The sequence below is a fragment of the Sebastes umbrosus genome, chromosome 14 (genome assembly GCF_015220745.1).
Source record: "Sebastes umbrosus isolate fSebUmb1 chromosome 14, fSebUmb1.pri, whole genome shotgun sequence".
NCBI lineage: Eukaryota > Metazoa > Chordata > Actinopteri > Perciformes > Sebastidae > Sebastes > Sebastes umbrosus.
Window position 1 is genome coordinate 11,485,443 of NC_051282.1, and position 24,545 is coordinate 11,509,987.

General features: G+C 44.3%; 1 protein-coding gene across 1 annotated transcript; it reads left to right on the plus strand.

Moving 5' to 3' along the window:
- Nucleotides 1–946: 946 nt before the first annotated feature.
- On the plus strand, nucleotides 947–23,975 carry tcf20 (transcription factor 20). Its single transcript, XM_037792126.1, is given in 8 exon segments — nucleotides 947–1,150; nucleotides 1,561–1,755; nucleotides 11,259–16,623; nucleotides 16,625–19,666; nucleotides 19,828–19,921; nucleotides 20,193–20,256; nucleotides 20,400–20,500; nucleotides 22,400–23,975. Coding segments are annotated over 6 exon segments (7,476 nt in total). The 5' UTR covers nucleotides 947–1,150; nucleotides 1,561–1,755; nucleotides 11,259–12,465; the 3' UTR covers nucleotides 22,417–23,975.
- Nucleotides 23,976–24,545: the final 570 nt, after the last annotated feature.

Consider the following 24,545-nt stretch of genomic DNA (forward strand, 5'->3'; position numbering starts at 1 on the left):
AATGAGAAAGTTTGTGACCCACCAGCCATGTTGAGATCTGTTGAGGAAATACCAAGCACCGCCCACCAGCTGGAGCACAGCCAATAGGAACGCTCTCTCTCTGAAATGACCTTTGAATGGCCAAAATTCTCCTGTCACAAATTTTTAAAGCCTGAAAACAGAGCCATGAGGAGGTGCAGAAGTCCAGCTTTCTCTCAGAACATTGTATTACAATATGCTGAAAGGTTATGATGGATTTTTTTCCCAATGATGCCAAAAATATACTGCCTACCCCCCTTTAATATTGCTCGTACTGTTATAAAGATATATAGATGTGATCCACACATTCTTTTTTTTTATGCATCTATGCAAACGTGTATTATTGCTGCAGAGTGACTCTCCTGCTTAAATTAAATGTACAGTAACCACAAGATGCAACATTTAACAGGCTGGTAATATTAAATAATTTCCATATTTCACACATACAGCATCTTGCCATCAGAAATAACTCACATGTGCAATGATATTACAAAATTTAGGATCATGTCGTCCATAGTCTGTTTATGTCAACTGTCTCATTGCATTTTGTTTTTTAAGTATCATATCACACTTCTTACAGCTCATATCACACTTCTTACTCCTGTTGTGTCACTGGAGTTGAACATGGCTCAGTCTTTCTGACTAAACCCTGTCATGCGTGTATCTGTGAGGTGGCGCATCCCCACATGACAGCCGCCACAGGGGGAGGGAGGAGATCCAGCGTCTAAGGTCACTGTTGCATCACACGAAAGCTGTGTGAAAGCCTGTGTGTTGTGGCGGCAAGTGACGAGCGTGTATAGGTGTGTGTGTGTCTGTGTGTGTGTGTGTTATGCATGCGTGACATGTACACAGAACGCTGTACGGGGCGTGTTGCTGTATGTGACGTGCAAATGTGTGGCATCTCCAGTACACTGGTGTAAATATAATGTGACATGTGTGTGATGCAGTGTGGGATTTTTTGTCTCTGCATGTGTCTGCGTGTACACGCGTGTGTGTGAGAGGTACATAGATCACGGACGGACCCCCTCGAGGAGGAAGAGCGGAGTGATAAAGCACAGAGGCCCACCACGAGTCACAAGGACGGGGCAGAGATGATGATGGCGCCATCAAATTTAATAGGCTACAGGAGAAGGTGGGTGAGAAGAGGAGAGGTCAGGTGGAGCTGCTGGTGGAGGAGGGTGGTGGGTGGTGGTGGGGGGGGGATCATGAGCTGTGGAGGCTGTAAGCAAAGGGGACCCTCAAGACAAACAGGCTTAATTGGGGTAATCACTCTCTTCCACTTCACATTCTGTAATATATGCCTGATTTGAATTATGATCTCAATGTGTCCCTGAGAAGCTTGGCTCTGTGATTCACCTCACACCCCACCCCCACCCAACATCACCCATCTCTGAAACCCTTGCATCAACTTTTTTTTTATCTTAGCACACTTCCAGTTTTGCTGCTTGGGATGCTGATGCTTAGCCAGCCTCTTCCTCTTCCCCCCTCTGCCTCTCTTTCACACTCTCCCTCCCTCCCCTCCATCCCTCCCGGTATCCGTAGTGATTGGAGGCAGGGTTCTGCGGTTGCTAGGAGACGAGGAGAGTGTGGCAGCCGGCCTCAGTGTGGGAGAGAGTTATGTGAGAGCGGTGAGGGACGTTAGGAGAGGGCGCTCCCTGCTGGTGTCTGCTGGCCACTGATATACCTACAGTACAGTGGATCATGTCAATGCCATGCAAGCAAAGGCATCACACAGAAGTGAGTATATATGTTTTTGTGTGTTTGCTGTGTATCTTTTTATACTTTTTCATTAACAGATTTAGTAAACTTCACTCGTTCGATGAGACTCTAATGGACAGAGGGAATGCTGATTATCACGTCCCTTTTTAGGACATTACATCTTTGCATCACCGGCCTCTGTTAAGGTCACAGATTCAGAGTTGGAGCTGTTGCGAGTGTATTTCAGCCGGGCTGCGTCATGCTCTTTGATCTGGGAGAGTTTCACTGAGATTGTAAAAAAGGGGGCACCACACCGAGTAGCAATCAAAGTTCAAGATCTCATCTCTCTGTGTCCTGCGAATTATGTGTTTCAGCCGTGCATTATCAAAGCCGTTTCCTTTCTACTGATATAATGCTTAATGTCCGTGGGACACTAATTGTGATATCGCAGGACACTCCGGATGGAGAAGGATCAAAGACTGTGAAATTGTACCAAAGCATAACTTTAGCAGCGTACACTTCAAAGGGACTGATGAACTGGGATTTCAGACAAAATAAATATGGAGGGCTATATTTTTCATCTTCTTCACTTCAGCCTGCTGCTGTAATGCAAGGCCAGCTCCTGAGCATTAGAGCCCCAGCTGCATGTTTGTTGTATGACTCTGACTCCATGTGGTCATCAAGGAAACTGCAAATCACTGCTGCTATGGGGCACGTCATTGATTGTTGCTGTATGAACAGGGTGCAGCAGGATGCTAATGTTGTCCAGGCTAGTATTTTGTTTGGATATAGGCCATACATATATCCATCCATCCATCCATCCATTATCTGTAACCGCTTATCCTATTCAGGGTCACGAAGGGGCTGGAGGCAGCTGACATTGGGCGAAGGTGGACTATCACAGGGATAACACATAGAGACAGACGACCGTTCACGCTCACATACACACCTACAGGCAATTTAAAGTCAACAGTGAACCTATCCGGGCTGCACGGTTAGCACTGTCGCCTCACAGCAAGAGGGTCTCTGGTTGGAATCCAACTTGGGGCCCTTCTGTGTGGAGTTTGCATGTTCTCCCCGTGTTAGTTTAGTTTTTCTCTGGGTTCTCCGGCTTCCTCCCACAGTCCAAAGACATGCAGGTTAGGTTCTTTGTTGACTCTAAATAGCCGGTAGGTGTGCTTGTGAGCGTGAATGGTTGTCTGTCTCTATGTGTCAGCCCTGTTATGGTCTGGCAACCCCCCCCCCACCACCCCTGCGATACCCTGAATAGGATAAGCGGCAGATGATGGATGGATGGAATTAACCTAAGCTGTATGTCTTTGGACTGTGGGAGGAAACCGGAGCACCCGGAGTAAACCCACGCTACAACGGGGAGGACATGCAAACTCCACACAGAAGGGGCCCAAGCCGGATACAAACTTACTGTGAGGCGGCAGTGCTAACCACTGCACCACCGGGTTATATATACACATGCCTATAAATAAAATAATCTATTAAGAATGGTAGGTGGCCTGCAGCATGGAATAATTAGTGTACATATAAAACTCACAAACACCAAATTTTTTGAATGGCCTTTGCTCCCCCAAGAATTGTTATCAAAGCATCAGCACTCAAAACGGAGTCATTATTGGTTATTATAGCCACAGGCATCATTCAGTTGCAGAAAGAACCTTCTTACTAGCCTCACACCTTCACTTTAATGTGACACTTAAGAGTGGATTGTATTCACGGTGAAAGCGGCGAGTACGCCGTGCCGGCACTTATCCACCGTTCCTCTCTCTGTGCACTCAGGTTATAGAAGAAAGTTCCTGCTGTGTTTTAATTGCCCATTCACTTGCTTGAGTAACGTCCAACTTGCCTGCGTCTCTCAGGCTTGTGTAGACCTTCTGTAGAAATGTGTTGAAATTAATTCTATTTAATGTTTGCACTAATGCAAAATGTCCTCATTTAGTTTTGAGAAGCAGTGCATTTCATTTTTGTGTGAAGGCTTTATTCATATTCAGTTTGTGCACGTATTTGCTCAGATTTCTGTAAAAGTCAAAATGCAGACTGTGCTGTCTCATGCAACGTGTCTCGTGCAGCACATTCACAAGTTTTACCTAACTGGGTTTAGCTGGCCTCTGTGGATGTGACGGTCTTATACATAATAATGTAGTGCAGTGGTTTCCAACTTTTTTCCTTAAGGGACCTCTCTTATGGATAATTTGTATTATATTCAATACATAACAATAACAGTACAGAAAAACTGATAAACTGTCCAATTAACCCAAATAGTGAACGCAATAACTGCAGGAAGTTTGTGTAAAACGAGGCATCAGATGAATTTTGGGCAGATTATGTGAATATTGCGTTAGAGTTAGAGTTTATCAGCTCTTTGATTGTTTTAACTGCGTACTTTTCTAATGCAGGACGAGGCTGTTTAGCAGAGAGGGAAGGCTCTGTGAATATAGCTTGTGTTCAGGTCTTCACTGTGCCCTTATCCTGTTTATATCATAAAAACTAATCCAAACTTTAAAAATAACAATTTCATTTAGTTGTATTCACAGAAATGAATGAAATGCTGAGATATAGGCCATTGTCTTACACCTCTTAAAATCAAGAAGGCCTTTCGACCCCCCTCGTGAAGGTTGGGAACCAGTGATGTAGTGAATATATTGTTTATTCTCATATTTATTGAAGGACCTCATGTGAGCAGATACATTGCTGGAGAGGGACACAAGTTGTGACAATATCAACCAGTAGCTACACAATGCATCCCAACCTCGCGATGTTTCTTGTAATGAAAATACAGTGAAATAAAAGTGAAATTCTGAAACCATCCCCGATTGATATAAGACAACAAAACCGACATATTCAACTAGTCTGCACACAGACAGAGATTTTGAGGCATAAAACATTGCTTTTCCACTATAGACCATTTCACAACTGTAAACACTCCAAATGTGTCCCAGTTTATTTCCTGTTGCAGTGAATGTGAATGACATAAGCTGACAGGAAATAAACATGGACCCAAGCTGTTGTCTAGCAATGCAATTCCATTGAAACGGTCTATGAGATGAAATTATATGAATAAATATAATGATTTAGAGACATTTTCTAGTGTCAATACAAGCTCTATCTCAATTTGTACCAATGCAATTTCAAAACAAAGGCAAACTGAAGGATGGACGGCTCTGCAGGAGTGTGTGCGCACACAATTGTGTGTGTGTGTAAGAAAGATGTGGAGGGCATTAAGTGTGCTTTCTTTACAACCGTGAGCCTCCTCTGTAGAAGATTTTGTGCCCTTGTCCGTGATGGAGAGAGTCTGTGTGTATCCCAGCAGGCGTTCCTGTTGATTGGATAGGCCTGGCTGGCTGACTTGCTGGCCCAGAGTATCAATGCCCTTTATCTCGCCTCTTTCAGCTCTTTTGCTTCGACTTTAGTGGCAAATACAAGAAGCAGCACACACACACACACACACGCTTGCGAGCGATTCAAAGATTTACAAACAAGAGCGTCCGCATGAACTGAAATCACACATGTAAAAAGCAAGTGTAGATACGTCGCCTAAAAATTATCCACAGTTAAGGCTCTGTGATGCAGTTGCTATGGCAACTATGATAGAAATAGACGTGTATCTGCGAGGGACTGAAATGTATTGAACTGTTGTTTAGAAACAGAGATTTTGCTCTTGTTGATTGGCAGGTTAAGTGAGAGACTGCATACGGATGTGTGTGCTTGTGACTGCATTTTTGTGCTCTGTATGTACATACAACATATGTTGTGCTTAAGCGTGTGTGTGAGCGCCTGTGCGTGCATGTATGACACACTGCAGTACATTAAAAGTGCAGCACCATGGATGGTGGGGCATAGGGCACATCATTATGATGGTAGGAGAGTGTGCGAGTGGGTCTGCGCTGCACTCGCTGGCCCCTGTGTGAGAGCAGATAAGCTCAGGCAGAGACAACACAATAAATTTAATGGGGAAGGGATTCTGTTTGTAGCACCTCCATTGTCGTTCTGGCCATGATGATGTTCCGAGCGTGTCGAGTCAAACATTAACCAATGGTTGAGTATTATGGTAATGATTTAAGTGGCTTTTTCTTTGTGGGAAAATAACAATATAGCTGCACAGTGTGTACAAAAGGGGTCTCAGCACTATAAGAGACCACAATAAACTGATTCATCCATTGCACTGCAATCTTCCTCTCTAATGCAGCCGTACCTATTTATTTGCTCACAAATTGTCCTTTTATCTGTTATTGACTTATTCATTTTCAGACATAACCCTACCATTCCACTCCAGTCTCCTCTCTCCACATTGCCTTTGTACCATGATGGTACCTTCATTAGGCTATATACCCTAATTCATTTTCAGACATATAACCTACCATTCCACTTCAGTCTCCTCTCTCCATATTGCCTTTGTACCCTGATGGTGCCTTCATTAGGCTATACCCCTAATTCATTTTCACTAGAAGAACAAAGGAGCTTGTGATCAAACCCCTGAGCCCAGACATGCATTTGCAAAAAAAAAAGCATTTTGCATGTAAAATATAACTATAATGTTATGATTTTATATGGTAGAAAAGCAGTGGAAGAATAGCAAAAGGCTCCCAGAGAGGGAGGAGGTGGAGGGATGTGATGGAGAGAGATGAGGGAGGAGGGGGGGGTGCAGGAATATGAGTGTGTATGCATTTTCAAGGCGGTCTTTCTGTTGCAAGAAGAAGAAAAAAAAAAAAAAACAGTAGGAAAACGAATGGGTCGAGCTGCTGATGAAAAGCATGCAAAAAATACAATTCAGTGACGTTTTGAGCTCCTTCGTGTGTTGGCTTGGAGGCTTGTGAGAGATGTTTTAGTTGGAGATAGATAGAGATAGGTGGTGTGTGAAAGAGGGAGAGAAACAGAGAGAGAGAGAGAGAGAAAGAGAGGGAGGAGGGGGTGGGTGGTGTATGGACCTTCACTGTGGATACGGGACCTACACAGGCACCCCCGGATTGTGCTCTGCTCTCATCATCATTTTTTGTGGAGGTGAGGACAAAAGGAAGAAAAAGAAAAGGGGCAATCTGAAGAAAAGGCCCGCGGGGATCTGAGCGTCGTGACCGGGGCCCCCCGACCCGACTCCGCCGCCGCTGGTCGCCGCTGGTCCGGGGCTGTGTCTGGAGCCTCAAAGAGGGTGGAGGGTTGAGGGGGAAAAAGCGGCGGAGCAGTCGTATACTCGAGGTAGCTGGCTGGCTGGCTGGCTGGGGGTTTCCTGCCACAGTGACACAGAAAACAGCCCTTTCACTCTCCGGAGCTGGGGCCTTGTATTGCTCCGTTTTCAAAGGTATGTGTTTGAGTTAGCTAGCTGACTGGACTTGCCTCTCCTTGACTCTGTTTATCCAAGAAAAGCCTGCGTGATGAGCATTTTTCTTGATGCAGCAGCAGCAGCTCTCTTATGTATGCTAGCTAACCCTTTTACTCACAGAGGAGGAGGAAACATCTGCACCTAATCACCTCTCTTTCTCTAGCTTGCCCAGAAAGCCTTTCTAGCCTGCTCTAACTATCCTCTACTGCTCGTGATACATTAGCTCGCGTGCTTTTAGCTCGCGTGCTTGCTAGGATGCTAACTAGTGTAGCTGTAGCTGCAGCTAACATATGCGGCTGCATCGCATATTTAATTGGTGAGGTTGTTTTAGCTAATGCTAACCCTCTCACTGAGGCAGCACTACAAAGCTAATTGTAATGCGTATACCTTGCTGGTAGCTAATGTAGCTGCTAAAGGTACTGTGTTGACTGAGCAGAACTGAGCTGGTTTTCATCATCTGCAAAACAGCAAAATGCGTATGCTGCTCTTCTTCCACAATTAATGCAATTTGATTGAGTTGCTTGACAGACTGACTGCATTGAGCCAGGTTTTTATTATTAATGCTGCACTGGTTGTATTGTGAGTGTTGCTGCTGCCTGGTCGTGCTCAGTGAGCTGCTGTGATTAATTATTAGTAATCATTAGCTAATAGAGAGTGGATGGAGAGCTGTAATGTCTTTCTAACTTTTTACAATTTGACACTGCATCACCTACTAGCTTTGACTCCTTTAGTTGTGACACTTGAACATGGAGCTATATGCAGTATAGTTTGACTCAAAATAGATATATATATATATAAGATATGACTAGTTTGTTTATGTAGGACCCTCCTGGTCCTGTTTTTATTCCCATGGTCATTCAACTGCTCATCACTCTCTCTGTGGTGAAAAAGCATTACATTAGGTTCACACTGACAATTAACACTAGTTACCCATAGACTAATAGTTGCACTCATAAAACAAGTCACCTAAAGTTGTGTTAGGGCCATTAGCCATTTTACAGTGTACAAAAGAGGCTCGTGGAGATCTATAATGTCTTTCCAACTTTTTACAATTTGACACTGCATCACCCACTAACCCTTTAGTTGTGACACTTGAACATGGAGCTATATGCAGTATAGTTTGACTCAAAATAGATATATATAAGATATGACTATAGTTTGTTTATGTAGCCCTCCTGGTCCTGTTTTTCCCCATGGTTATTCAACTGCTCATCACTCTCTCTGTGGTGAAAAAGCATTACATTAGTGAAGATTAATTAAGACATAGACTAATAGTTGCACTCATAAAACAAAAGTCACCTAAAGTTATGTTAGGGCCATTAGCCATTTTACAGTGTACAAAAGAGGCTCGTGGAGATCTATAATGTCTTTCCAACTTTTTACAATTTGACACTGCATCACCCACTAACCCTTTAGTTGTGACACTTGAAACATGGAGCTATATGCAGTATAGTTTGACTCATAATAGATATATATAAGATATGACTGGTTTGTTTATGTAGGACTTCCTGGTCCTGTTTTTTTATTCCCATGGTCATTCAACTGCTCACCACTCTCTCTGTGGTGAAAAGGCATTACATTAGTGAAGATTAATTAAGACATTTAACACTAGTTACCCATAGACTAATAGTTGCACTCATAAAACAAGTCACCTAAAGTTGTGTTAGGGCCATTAGCCATTTTACAGTGTACAAAAGAGGCTCGTGGAGATCTATAATGTCTTTCCAACTTTTTACAATTTGACACTGCATCACCCACTAACCCTTTAGTTGTGACACTTGAACATGGAGCTATATGCAGTATAGTTTGACTCAAAATAGATATATATAAGATATGACTATAGTTTGTTTATGTAGCCCTCCTGGTCCTGTTTTTCCCCATGGTTATTCAACTGCTCATCACTCTCTCTGTGGTGAAAAAGCATTACATTAGTGAAGATTAATTAAGACATAGACTAATAGTTGCACTCATAAAACAAAAGTCACCTAAAGTTATGTTAGGGCCATTAGCCATTTTACAGTGTACAAAAGAGGCTCGTAGAGAGCTATAATGTCTTTCCAACTTTTTACAATTTGACACTGCATCACCCACTAACCCTTTAGCTGTGACACTTGAAACATAGAGCTAGATGCAGTATAGTTTGACTCAAAATAGATATATATATAAGATATGACTAGTTTGTTTATGTAGGACCTCCTGGTCCTGTTTTTTCCCCATGGTCTTTCAACTGCTCATCACTTTCTCTGTGGTGAAAAAGCATTACATTAGGTTCACACTGACAATTAACACTAGTTACCCAAAGACCAATAGTTGCACTCATAGAAAAAACATTACATTAGTGAAGATAGGTTCACATTTAACACTAGTTACCCATAGACTAATAGTTGCACTCATAAAACAAAAGTCACCTAAAGTTATGTTAAGGCCATTAGCTATTTTACAGTGTACAAAAGAGGCTCGTTGAGAGCTATAATGTCTTTCTAACTTTTTACATTTGACACTGCATCACCCCACTAGCTTTGACCCCTTTAGTTGTGACACTTGAACATAGAGCTATATGCATAGTATAGTTTGACTCAAATAGATGTACAAGATATGACTTTATGTAGCCCTCCTGGTCCTGTTTTTATTCCCATGGTCATTCAACTGCTCATCACTCTCTATGTGGTGAAAAAGCATTACATTAGTGAAGATTAATTAAGACAATTAACACTAGTTACCCATAGACTAATAGTTGCACTCATAAACAGTGAGGGCTTGTTATTGTCTGGTAACAAAAGTCACCTAAAGTTGTGTTAGGGCCATTGTATTAGCCATTTTACAGTGTACAAAAGAAGCTCGTGGAGAGCTATGTCTTTCTAACTTTTTACAATTTGACACTGCATCAACCCACTAGCTGTGATCCCTTTAGTTGTGACATTTGAACATAGAGCTATATGCATAGTATGTTTGACTCAAAATAGATACGATACAACTTTATTGTCCGTTTGCACTGAAAATCATTTTGCATCCATAGGCAGCTCAGTTTGAGAAAAAGTACACATACAATAGACCTGCTATTACCATAGACAGACAGACAAGTAAGACCCATCAGACAAAAAACAAAACACATCACAATTATTCATACATAACCCATTACAAAATTACCATCTGTCCTCTGGATTTACATGTTGAGATGTACAAGATATGACTGTAGTTTGTTTATGTAGACCTCCTGGTCCTGTTTTTTTCCCCCATGGTCATTCAACTGCTCACCACTCTCTCTGTGGTGAAAAAGCATTACATCATTGAAGATAGGTTCACAATTAACACTAGTTTACCCATAGACTAATAGTTGCACTCATATAAACAGTGAGGGCTTGTTATTGTCTGGTAACAAAAGTCAACTAAAGTTATGTGTTAGGGCCATTAGCCATTTTACAGTGTACAAAAGAGGCTAGTGTCACACATGGCAATTATGGGCACCGACCTCATAAAGATGGCGTCATGCCTTTTAATTATCACCCATAACCATTAAAGCCTGTTAAAACAAGTTAAATACACTAACGTTAATGGTATTCAGTCTCATTTTAAAGAGGTGGGAGCTTCTGTCTTGGCTCCGCTGGGTTGTTTGTTTACATGTGAAGTCGTGTTTGTGACCTTGTCTGTTTGTTGCCTTAATTGCATGCTGCCGCTAACCCACTTTTCTATCCACCAACCCTGTTTGTTATCAGTCAGGAGAGACAGCTTAGGCATGTATTGTTAAAGCTCCAACCACAGTAAAAAGGCTGTACTCCCAGTGCATATTAAAACAGGGGTGTGATATGAGGCCAGCAAGCCTTTTTAAGCTGAACGGACAAGTGCGTGCTACAAGGAAGTTAATATTGTTGATTTGATGGGTATATTTGTGATGGACCTGTGTGAATTTAGTGGTAAAAATAAGTCCACTTATGGGAGATGATGATGTAATCTGTAATTTATCATCATAGATCAGCACTGAGCCTTTTCAGTGCAAATGCTTAAAACTAATTTCATTATTTTTGTAGTTGCATTGATAAATATGTTGTAATTTACAACTGAATTGTTGAATAAAAATACTTAAACAGAATATTAAACTAAGCCAAAGGGGCTTTTTAGTTGTACAACAACACAGCTATAGCACAAGGAATAGTAAATAAATTGTGCCTTTTTCATTTTTGCGTGCTAACTTTTTTTGATTCATCTTTTGTTTTTGCAGAGTTGCGAAGGATTCTGGTCAGCAGCTCCTGGAAAATGAACTTATCTGCATGGAAATACTGAAGAGAAAACAGGAGCTTGAATTGATGGAACTTGAAGTGGAATAAATGGATTACCCTCCTTTTGGAAAATTGTTGCCATGGAACTAGGTAGAATTAAATGATGATTGACAGGAAGAAACAAAGGTAAGACAGCAACACGCTGAAGATACAGGAGAGCCACCAAGAAGAATCTGAACACAGAGGAAAGAACACTTACTAAATAGGGACCAAAGACTTCTACAGTCCGAATGAATGCATGCCATAGCAAAAAAAAAAACTAAAAGTAAACAGTATTTGAAAGGGAATGACCAAGACAAAGAACATCTCAAAAAGTATCACACTCTGCATCCAAGAGCTGAAGAGAATATCAATGGAGTGTTTGCCTCTGGGAGTGTTTAGTGAGGGTCGGTACTCAGACCTCTTGATTCAACTTACTGCAGCTTTGGTCTCACACAGGTGTGAGTCAGGTCCTGGCAAACATATTGATGAACTGAAGGATTGTCGTGACGCAACACATTCTCAATGGTTCTATTGAGTTGTTTTTGATTTTGAAGATGCTATTGGACCACAATTCAATCCTAACATAGCTCTGTTTGCTTGAGCTGTTGTTAATATAGCGGAGCGTATACATGTAAAGACATTTGAGGTTCAACATCTCACATGGTGGTGTGTCATTGCCTGCTCAGTGCCAAACTGCTTCAGCTTCATGGGAATGACTGCACAGTTTTAATCTTGTATTTTTCTGCAGTAGAAACCTGCTTCACTACATTCGTTTTTTTGTTGTGGAAAATTCCATTTTTTAAGACCCAGCTGTAAAGTGAACCTTTTTTTATTTTTGAAAAAAAGTGAAAACAACCACACCATCATCACATTGAAGACTTTTACCATTTGGCCTTTTCATATATATATATAAAATCATCGCCTGTTCAACCTCCCTACCCGCTTTCTGCTACAAAAACAAGTGATTATAACATCTGCGATATGTATTCCTCAGCTTGAACTCTTTTGGTTTTTCAAAGCATTTGCTTGTTTTACTGCCAGGCCATAGACTCTCTTTGCTTTGTCATTTATGGTTACTGCCGTAAGCCTTCCAGTTTCTGATCAGAAGCATTCCCTGGTATAGACGCTGACAGCTTTTTCCGTTTTTAATCCAAATTTGGGAAAACAATGCAGAATTTTTCAAACAGCCCAGTTCCCCCTTCCCTCCCCCCGGGGTTCAGTGGGAGGGCTGGAGGGGGAACTCCGTATCCCCCTCAGCCAGCGGACCCCCAGATCTCCCCGAGGATGACAGATGATTATGCTGGGATGCAACAGCAGAGCCTGCACAGAGGCCATCACCACCCCAGTCAGGCCAGCCACATACTTGCTTACAGTGCGAGAAACAGAGGGGCTGTGGAGGCGCCGCCAACACAGGGTAACATTCACAGCGCCAACGCTAACAACCCTTACAGGAAGGACGCCATGGATTATTATTTTTCAATGGGTGGAAAGGACAGGCACAGAAGAGGGGGCATGGCTTATGGGGCAGGATTTGGGTACCCTAACATCGATGGACATATACCTCACCAGTACCGGCACGCAGGATCTGGCTCCGCACCAGCATCTGGCCTGATGTCACCATATCCAGTAGACTATGGCTCCAGTGCCGGTTCAGGTGGAGGTGCTGGTGCCGGAGCGTTCTCTCCTTCTCATCAGTACAATATGAGTCAGAATGCTGCAATGCAGTCAGTGCCGGGTTCTCAGATGCAGCACCGCCAGCTTGGACAAACCTTCCCGGCTGTCCACCATGGACAACAGCATAGGAGCTATCCACACTCCGGGCACAGAATGACCCCTCAGTACCCACACTACTCCCCGCAGGGTGGAGCATCCACGGGGTCGTCAGGAATGTACAGCCCCCCTCCGCAGAGATATCTCGATGGGGCTGCTAGCGCGGGGTTCGATCCCAAAGTCAACAGTTCTCCCAGTGTCAACTCCGTTTCAAACTCAATCTCCAGTTCAGTTGCTGCTAACAATGTGGGGCCAATGGAGAATGTTCAACAGAGTTACCACGCTTCGAATTATCCCGGATATTCCCCACAGACACTTTCACTCCACAAGCAAGCCACACTACAGCATCGCAACTCGCAGCACAATTTAGGGGTAGGTTATGACAACTCTCTCAAGATGCAGCACCAGGGCCCGTCTCCAGGCTCTGTATATGCTAAACATCACCAAGCCTCCAATCCCAGTATACCTCAAGCAGCATCTCAAGAAATAGCCAAATCCCCGATGCATCCCAATGCGCAACAAACCCAAATTAACCAAAACTTTAGCCCGATATCCAACCCCTCGCCAGCTGCCTCTGCAGTGCATTCCCCCAGTTGTAGCTCCTCTCCTTCCCCTTTGATGGGCGTCTCAGAGGTACATGGAAACCCCTCAGGTCACGGTCCCTCACATCCTCCTACATCAAACCCCCGTAGCAGTCATGGTCAAGGTAGATTACTGCAGACCATGCCACAGTTAAGTCCCACGCCCAACTCAAATAGCAGCATCAGTAGTTGTGGTAGCAGTGGCAGTCACAAAGCTCACAGCATGAGTGCAGTCGGAGGGAGCAGTCTTCCTCCAACAGGCCGCAACAAATTGGGTCTAGGCACGGGAATGGGATCCCGAGAGGAAGGCTCCTCTATTTATTCATCCTCTCCACTTGACAAAATGCAGGATGCTGGCCTGAATAGTCTCAATGCCTTGAGCTCACAAGTAGCCAATTTACCAAACACAGTTCAACACATGCTCCTCACCGACTCAGTGCTTTCACAGAAGAAGGGGAAAGACGTGGGGCAGATGCAACAGGCAACGCACGGCGTGCCCCCATCACAACCAAGGAGTCGAAATGCAAGCGCAGCCTCGAGCACTAGCACGGTTAAAGATGGAAGTGCACTGGGGATAGGTGATGGTGCCAGCTTAGATGCTGGCGCTGATGAAGACTCCTCGTTGATGTCAGTTGGAGGCTCATCAGGGACCAAGGTGGAGCGCGAGGAGCAGTTTTCTGAGGGGGAACATGGGAGAGTGAGGCAGATGAGCGGCGCGAGCAGTGGATCTGAACCAACTGGCTACCACCCTCCCTCTCAGAGTCAAACACAGACTGGGCAAACATCAGCTGTTAAAACAGTCGCCTCCGATTCACCATCAAAAGAACCAAATGTTTCTGAAACAAAAACTCACGTTCCCTCTTCATCATCATCTCCATCCTTTGGCCCAACTTCACATTCAACACCTCCAGTTTCCTCATCCCCCTCATCCACCTCCTCCAGTATTCCTCCTCCACAGCCAAATTGTGTCTTGGAGCCGGGTCTAACATATAATGACCACAGAGGCGGCCATAGGAGGGCGACAGAAATAAAAAATGAAGTCATCAAAAATGAAAATGAAGGCCCAGTTGACAGAATGGGGAAAGGCAGTAGCCAAATGCAGCGAGGTGGAGAAGTCAATTCACAAAATTGTCAGGACAAAGAAAACAGGCTGCACACTGCATCCAGATTACACAATAACGAGAGGGGAGAAAAGCACACGTCAGAGGAACACCAGAGTGCCAGTAGTGTTGGTGTTATTGTTTCAGCTCGGTCTGATGGAAGTCACGCTGAAAAAAGCAAGCATCCCCAAGGCAACTGTATAGAAGAGAAACACTCGTTCTTAAGAGAGTCGAGCAGCCATAATGGGGAGGAAGGTGTAGATCTGAGTATATATTCCTCCCTTCACCAGAAATCAAATTTTGGACGGCCTCAAAATCCTCCCCAGTCTGGACCACATAAATATGGCTACCCAGAATCAACATATGGTTCAGATTTGTCAATGAAAAACAGAGGGAGGGCTGGCCCAGCGGGCGTGATGGAATCAAATTCCAGATATTTAGGGTACCAACAATCACAAGCTGGTTATGTCCCTGTGCATCCAAAAGATGTTGGCTCTGTAGCAGAGGCTTTGGTAAAGAGAGGGCAAGGAGCTAAAGGTCACGAGGATAATTCACAGCAATTTCCAAGCCTTTTACAAGAGGTTCTTCAAGGTTACAATTTAGATAGACGTTATGGCAGACCAGAGCAGGCGTTTCCTGCCCATCTCCAAGTTCAACAACAGTTTCAAAGCAGACACCCGTATGGCATAACTGAGGCCTCGGCTCATTCTGGACAAATGGGTAGCTCTGGAAAGCACCCACATCCAAGCCAGAGGCATGGAAGTGAGCCTGGTTTTACCACAGATGTGAAGTCGGAAGTGGCCATTACTAAGATATTGCAAAATGCTGAGAAATCTGAAGTGGGTGTGTCTCAGAGCCATTTAACACAGGCTGCAGAGTCTCAGCAGCCCCCAACGAAACACATAAACTTAGCTGACTATTCTCTACCACAGAGAAAAGCCTTATCTAACGTGTCCACTCCGTCCTCTGCTGTGCAGGAGCTCCTTTTGCAGGAGCTAGAGCCGCTAATGGGCAGCATCGGTCCGATCGAGTCTCAAAAATCATCAGGCTCCATATTAGCCCCATCAGAGCGCCGCTCCGTCATCTGTGATGTGTCGCCAAACCGACGCAGCACACCAGAGAGGGACAGGGAAAGTGACAGAGAGAGAGAGCGGGAGAAAAGTCAGAGTGGAGCCTCTGTGATTCAACAGCCATTTTCCTCTCCAGCAGCAGCCAATGATCTGAGTAAAAAGGATATCGGAGAGAAACAAGTGGTGAAAATGGAAACGGCATCAAAAGAGGCCGGCTCAGACGCTGCACATTTACAAACTGATCATCACGGCGGTGGTGGGGCTAATGAGGCTGATATGGAGTATCATTCCAAGGCTGTTCATTCATCTGTTGTGATGAATGCTGACCCCTATAGGCGAGGTAATGTTGATATTACACCCTTGCCTTCCCATCCTCTGAGCTCTAACCCTTTATCTTCACCATCGAGGCATCAGTCCTATCTCCATGGCGTTGATTTATCAACTGGCAGTGGCAGCAGTTTTCCTGGATATCGATTTGGAGATACAAGAGAAGGGAATATGATGCCACGCAGTAACCCCCATTTTCCCTCCCACCACCCGTACCACAATCTGTCCCCCCAGACTCAATCCTCAAATAAGCTTCAAATGCACCCTCACCCTCGTGGCCCCCCTCATCACCCCCATGACATGAATGACTGGGTAAAAGCAATGAACAGGCCGTCAAAGGAGATGATGATGCAGCCTGGTTTTTCTCCAGGAAGACACAAGGTCAGCCAATCAGAGCAGAGACCGAGGATAATGTCACAAACTGACATGCCCGGTGAACAACACCCGACCAAAACCTCGATCCATCATCAAAGCGCTTTTTTTTGATTTGAAAATGTGGGAGTCGACACACTCTGGAAGAGAAAGCGCTAGAATCCTGGAAGGAGACTCCTTTTACAGAACACAACCGCCTCCTCCACCTCCTCCTCCTCCTCCTCCCCCTCCTCCTGCTCCTGTCGCTGCACACGTCCCTGTTCCTCCACAAATGACTCACGGCCAAAATGCTGCTGAACCCGAGGTCTCCAGAGGAGCCACAGAGGAAGCCAAACATCCCTGCCCGCCTCCTCCACCCAGCTCCACTAAGCCTCCCGCCGACATGAACTCCACTCAGCCACAGGTGCAGCGTCAGACTAAAGCCGGGGGTTCTGGAGACACAAATCCGCTGATATTGCGACGGAGAGTTCGTTCTTTTATCTCTCCCATTCCCGCCAAAAGGCAACTCCAGGATGCGTCTCAGCAGAGGGCTGCCACAAATTCCCATCACTCCCCTGGAGCTCAGTCCGAGTCTAGCCATCACAATGAAGATGACTCATCCAGTTCAGATATTCCATGTCCCAGGCTCTCCTCCCCTCTGCCCGGAGATAGTACCTATACACAACCTCTATCTCCAGCAAGTGGTAACACCAAGGCTTTGCCCCCCAGGAAAGGACGAGGTTTGAAACTGGAGGCAATAGTGCAGAAAATCACGCCAAATATTAAAAAGCCAGCAGGCCATGTTGATGATGAATCAAATCATTACCCAGGCTTTTCTCACTCTGAAATACCACCGTTTAGTGATTCACAGGACCAAGACTTGGCACATTTCCCTAGGGTTACAGGAGGGGATGATAGTTACATGGATGAAAGTCACTCATTAAACGACATGATTTCCTTCAGAGGAGTTGATGAGACTGGGCCTTTACCACCGTCTGCCTACCCGTGTGATCCCCATCAGACGTCCCAAACCATAAAACAAGACTTTGACTTTGGATTAGGACCTGCTGTGGCGTCGGCATCCGGCGACAAGGAGGATTTCGCTTTGCTTGGACCTTTACCCCCTCCTCCACCTCTTCCACGCCCGGTCCAGGGCTCCCCGCCGCCGTCGTCATCCGCCCTGTCAGACATTCAACATTTCACCAACACTTACCAGCAGCTCGAGACAAGAAGAGGAGAGCAGTCTGCTGCTAACCTCCTTCGACAGAAACTTCAAGAATCTGGCATTGGATTTGATGATTATCCTGGCAGTGACTACTATGGAACCACCCCGCCCCACCATAGTCAGGGTCAAGGACACATGCTGAATAGGCAACATCAGATGTCCTCCAGTAGGTCCAGTTTGTCGCCACAAGATTCTAAGCTACATGACAGTTCTGTGCCCAAAGGCTATTTCCCATCTGGCAAGAAGAAGGGCAGGCCCGTAGGGAGTGTGAATAAACAAAAACGGGCCGCGGGCCAAGCCCAAACACCGGGGCAGGGCCAGCCTCAAGCCCAGGGCCAGAGCACAACTCCGACTGCTTCTGCCCCAACCACTCCAGGTACAGGCGGTGCCACAACCCCACCGTTGGAGCAGACTACCAGCAGCACGCCACCCCCTGCAGAACCCCCTCTAACGGACAATAAAAGCACTCCCCCACTGACCCCACCCATTTTAACACAGATAGTGAAAGTGGATGTCGAGAGCGAGGACACACAGCCAGAGATCGAGGTCAAACCCGTGCGAAGGAGACGCAGAGGTGTGAAAGCTGAAGATGGGTCACTAGAAGCAAGAGGGCGACAGAGGAGGAGAAGGAGGGGAGCAGCACCAACGGCACCACCGCTGGCCAAAGACGACCCAGATACACCTTTAGGGGCAGGAGGGAGCCCTGGCACTAATAGAGTATTTGTGGATACAAATAGAAAGGGCCCGTTTGTTCCGCACATACATGTTGAGAACAAAGTGCCAGAGATTGGGGCAGTGTGCACCATTGTAAACGCCGAGGAGGAGAAGATGAAAGGAGAGCGTAGTGCCGTCGGAGGGAAAGCAGGCGGGAGTGGAATTGATTCTCTCCTGACCTCAGCTCTTTCCTCCCAGTTATCTAAGCGAGACAGAGAATCAGAGAAAAGGGAGACAGACGAGGTGGAGACTACACTACAGTCGGGAAAAGCGCTCCCTTCATCTGGCTATGTTGTTTCAGGCCCCGTGATTACAGAGACCAATCACTCTGGCCGCCTGCTCTGCTGCCTGTGTCAGAAATGGGCAAATTACAAACACCTCGGGGATCTCTACGGGCCTTTTTATCCAGCTGAATACGCCGCAAAGCTCCCCAAGAACCAGCCCCAGGTCCGACAATGTCAAGCGACCGCAGGCACAAACAAAACAGGACCAAATCCAGACATGAGCTCAAATGCTTTGGGCTCCATCCAAGACACACAAACACAAGATGCTCAGTTTACCAAGCCCCCAGCTGAGAGTGACTACGCCATCAGCCTAGATTCAAACCCAATACCTCTCCCCGCTACAGTCAGGACTGCCCCCACAGCTGGTAGAGAGGAAATGATGATGCACATGACTGGCAAGTTCATTAACACCGCCTCCTCTTCCTCCTCCTGCTCCTCTTCCTCTTCCTCTTACACCAGTAAAACAACCTCTCTAACCTGGGACATGAATCTAGATATCCGGCCTATTCCTAAGCTCAAGAGAGAGCCAGACCTCGAGATTAACAAGCAGCAGCCGCAAATCCAGCAACAGCTGCAGCTGCAGCAGCATCAGCAGCAGCAGCAGCAGCAGCAACAGCCGCCGCAGCCGCCGACAGACGAAGCTCAACAGCGACCTCAACACAGAAAGCTGACCTCACACCCCCGTTTTAAAAGGAGGCACAAATCCAGCGAGGATTCCCCCAGGATGGTGCCATCCAACAGTAAGGCGTCCCTGCCCTTCCAGCCCCCTCCACCCGCCCTGGACTCCCTGGGACCCTTGGCACAACTCGCCCAGCTGCCTCAGATGCCCATGGACCCGGAGGAGCTGTGGGTCCACGAAGGCTGCATAGTGTGGACCAGTGGAGTGTATCTCGTCAACGGGAGACTGTACGGCCTGCAGGAGGCACTAGATGGCGCCAGAGAAACAGTGAGTGTCCTCTGTATCTGTTTTGTTCTGGGATATTTCAGCTTTATAACTTATTTCTGGTGTTGCTGTTTAAAAGACACAACAAATGCTCTACAGTATATTATTAATAGTGTTATGTGTTTATTGATTTCCTCTCTGCTGTTCTGTCTGTCTCTGCTCAGTGCTGCTCGTACTGTGAGATGGTCGGCTCAACCCTGGGCTGCTACAGTAAAGGCTGTACACTTCGCTACCACTACCTGTGCGCTATTGAAGCAGGTGAGTGGATGCATTAAATACAGGCACACTGTAAAAAGTGAGTTAATGCAAATTTCCCAGTAATGAATGTTTGTGCCGTTTAAATCACAAATCCCAGAATCAGATTTATTGTCATTATACTCGGGTACAATGACATTTTGCAGGTGTAGTTAAACATGAAAATAAAAGCAGTAATAAAAACAGTAATAGCAGCATAAAAATAAGTCACTACTTAAGTTACATTGTTTTACTATAAGAGCTCTGTGTGTACCCCTCTCTGTCCCCCTTCCAGATTGCTCTCTGAATGAAGATAACTTCTCACTGCGGTGTCCGAAGCACAAGGTAAAGAAGGAGAGGTTGGTCTTCGTTTTGTGTGATTCAGTGAAAATCCTCTCTCTAGTTCCTCACCACCCAATCACTGTTCTTTCATAGTTTCTTTCAATCTCTTCCTCTAACGCCGACAATTTTCTCTCTCTCATCTCATCTCTCCTTCACTCAGTTTACCCAGAGCATCCGGCCAGCAAAGTCAGTGTACCTGGAGCAGTCAGAGAGAGGCTGAGAGAAACGCAGAAGAAGAAGAGACACCGGAGTCTGGGAGCTGTGAGTTTAGACTCTGTTGTATGTGTTTGTGTGTGTTATCAGCATGCGTCATAAGCCGTGTTTCCATTCACGTATTATTGTTGTTGTAAAAGCGTTGATGCAACTAAATGGATTATGGAAACGCCTTTGCAGAATAAATTCTGACTTAGCAATTATTTAATCAATCAGTCATGTGAGACCCATCAGCTGTTTCTGCTGCCGGCATCTTCCAAGATATTCCAATAATGTGCAAATGCTCGTCTTCGTCTCCGGACAGCATGAAACATGGCCAATACTAGCTGAACAATTGAAACTAACTTACTTTCAAAGAAATTGGGATGGGAATGTTTTTCAAAGCGTGAACTAGTGCGCCATCAGGGTGCATCCATATAAAATCATATAGACTGGAAAACACAACTTCCCTCATTGGGTGTTAACATGTAATGTAATGCTGTTCTCTAGTATAAAACCTCACCGCCCAACGGGTTCGATCACCACAATTACATTTTAATCTGAGAAACATTATTTGGGCGGGCTGGAGACTGGTTTCTCATTAATGGACCTACAGCGAATGGGCACTGATTTGTTGCCTCAGGGCTGTTTATACCTTTTTCTATTCAGTCAATTTAATTTCACACTGCAGTACAATAGCTGCTCGACTCTTTGTTGGCTGGTTCTTAGAGAAAAAAAAATCCTCCTGCTCTCACACTCCTCCTCACCTCACCTTAGTGGCTGCACTGCTGCCTGTCACTTCCTTTCACTGCCTCCCCCTCACTTTCAATCAGTTCGTCCTCATGGAAACTAAAGACACACCACATAGCTCCTTTTCATTCTCTTTTAGTTAGATTACAGAATGCTGATGGTAGGCTAAGGATTTTGCTACTTTTCCTCTTTACTTCATCATGTTTTTTGCGCAAATATATTCCTTTTGATCTGTTAGAAATGAAAATTTTCGATTGAAATACATTTTATGCCTTTGCGTGGACGACATTCTGTTTTCGGTAGGTCAAAGTTCACCTTATAACAATGCGTTAGCGCAAATTCGTTGAACGCTGTACGTTTTAAAGCTAGAGCGAAGATACTGATATCATATGAAACTAGAAAACCTAAGGAATCCATTGTTACCAACTATGTAATACTAGCTTGTCACGAAGGAGGTTAAATAACGCTCCAAACTTGCGCAAGGAAAAACTGGCATTGCCATTTTCAAAGGGGTCCCTTGACCTCTGACCTCAAGATATGTGAATGGAAACGGGTTCTATGGGTACCCACGAGTCTCCCCTTTACAGACATGCCCACTTTATGATAATCACATGCAGTTTGGGCCAAGTCTTAGTCAAGTCAGCACACTGACACACTGACAGCTGTTGTTGCCTGTTGGGCTGCAGTTTGCTATGTTATGATTTAAGCATATTTTTCTATGCTACATGCAGTACTTGTGAGGGTTTGACCTTACAAAACACATTTTTGGCCATAGCTCACAAATTTATATACTAATGATTATGACAATTTCACACAAATGTCTAACAGGATAAAATGATGTAGTGATAATAGTTTGAACAGACATGGATGTAAACTGCAACTTGACTGGTTGACAAAGGCATACAACCACGAGGTGGTAATTCTTGATACAAATTCATTGGATTAAAAACAAAAGAGAGATTTGGGTGCATGCCTCAATTTGCGCAAACACATTTAAATAATGTGGAGTCTTCCATTGTTTCAGATAATCAGTAAAGGACTGTTTGGCAATAAAACCTGTGATTATCTGCCTATTGGTCCAATTCAAAAGACTTCGCCCAGAGGTCGTCTCCATTAAAGAAACTGTGCTTATTGGGAAAGCATTTCATTCTTTGTATCAAAATGCGTCGGCCCTTGGTGATGATACTAACCTCAAGTTGTCTGTGTTCCCTTTCCAAGGTTACTTTGGACAATAGAAGACTGACAAATGAGACTTTTGTTTGCGAAGCAGCCCGAAATGTGAAAGGACAGGACTGGCATCTGTGACAGAGAACAACAAAAGGGAATGTACAATTTCTCACCGGGAATCAGCATTATTTACATTTAAAGACAATGGAGAAAAGAAACCTTTTTTTTTTTTTTCTAAGAGAATCGTTGCTCTTTACTTAAAAGCAGAAAAAGAAAAAAACATGGACATGCAACATAGAGGAACGGAGCTACAAGTAAAAGAAAAAAAAAACTACAGAGATCGAAGCGGAATAAAATGAGACTGATGGAGGAACTTTTCTGTAGAGAACAAAAGAAATAAACTTCCTCTCTAGGCTCACTTTGATTTTTTATCAAACACCCTCAAACTGTTTATCATCGTCTGTATTATCATTTACCTTTTTTCTTTTTTTTAGGTGTTTTGTTTTTTTATGTTTCTTTGAAGAGGCGTATCGGGAGCAAGTTGGGTGTCACACCCAGAAAAGAAAAGGAGAGAATTTTGTATCCTCTCACAAGTAGTATTTTGTCTTTATGATATTAGGATGACCACAATTATTATTTTAGTCCTCATTATTATTTTGTATCCTCATCAGTATTTACTCATGAAAATGAAATGGATGTATCTCACTTTATATTCAGTCAACACATGAAATTGGATTAATTTTTTTTTCATTCCTGGAGAGGGAGGAGCCAGAGTGATGTCTGGAATGTCAGGGTCGAGTTTGCCACAAAGACATTATTGCCTTGGAGAACGGACATCTGTTGCCTTTCAAAAGTCACGTGTATGAGTGAGAAATGAGTGTGAGTGTGTGCGTGCGCGCGTGTGTGAGAAACTAAAAAAAAATGCCGATATCTGGGTCTTTGATTCCATTTTTGGTCCTTTTGAAAAGTGTTCTTATTTTTCATCACTGGGGTTTTTACGGTACAGATAGTATTCATGAAGAATCCGATGGACACAATCTTATTTTTCAAGTACAAATGTTCGTAACGTGCAAAGAGAAGGACCGAGCCTTGTAAGAGGAGGAGATAACACTATGGACTAATGCGTGTCCGACATCTTTAACCGTGCTGACAGGAAGAAGATGAACGGGACGCTGAAGAGTTTTCATCGTCGTGGAACTGTGTACTGGGTGCACTTACGTTCTACATAGGAAGTTTACGTTTGACTGACAGGTCGTTACAGCGCTGAAAACATTTTTTTGGAACTGGAAACTTTGGAGAGGATGTCATATGAGCGGCTGCGATTGGCCAACCGTACTGACCAATGGGGGAGCGAGCCTTACCAAGTACTTCTGAATGGTTTCATTCTTGAGCGACAGCAGCAGCGATTTAATCGGGAGATGCAAAATCCATTCAAAAGAAGCATTGCCATAAAATTTAAAAGTGAGTCGTACATGGTGTTGTCTTTATCATTTTTTATTGTTATTCTTGTAAAAAAAAAAAAAAAGAAGTCAAGCTGAGAAGACAGTTACACTATCAAACCATGCTGTATTAGAAACCTGTCAATATGTATATGAATTATGAATACACTTAAAAAATGCTTCAAGTACGCTCTTCTTATTTCTGAAAGTTATTTTTCGTTGCTCTGATGAAACCCCGTGTTTCAGTTTCATTATACACAATATTCTGCCCTGATTTCTTTCCCAATTTTACCAAACTCTTTTTTTTTTCACATGTATTCTCAATCATCTCTCTATGGCACATATGCACACAAGCTATCTCCGTCTCTATTTCTGTCTCTCTCACTCGTTTCTTCCTCTCGCCTTTTCAGTTTGAGTGCATAACCACATTCAGACTCCTCCAGACTGTCTTTAGATGACGGGTTATGGGTGCACTCTCTTGAGTCTAGAAACTGTTGTACCACGTCAATTCTGTCAATCTGTGTCTGAAAAAGGTGTCGCACTGTGAAGAATTTGACTTAAAGGAACTAGAGCAGCTTCAATGTAAAAATAGAAAACCAAAATGTCAGGTTTAGCTTAGGTAAAAGTTGAAATAGGTGTAAAAATGCAATTGTCATTAAAGGAGAAAGCAGATTTTCAAAATTTTAAGCATCACAGTGGCATTTAGTATGATCGGGTGTAAAGTTGTGCATTAGCTCAGGTTTTTCTTTGTCCTAAAT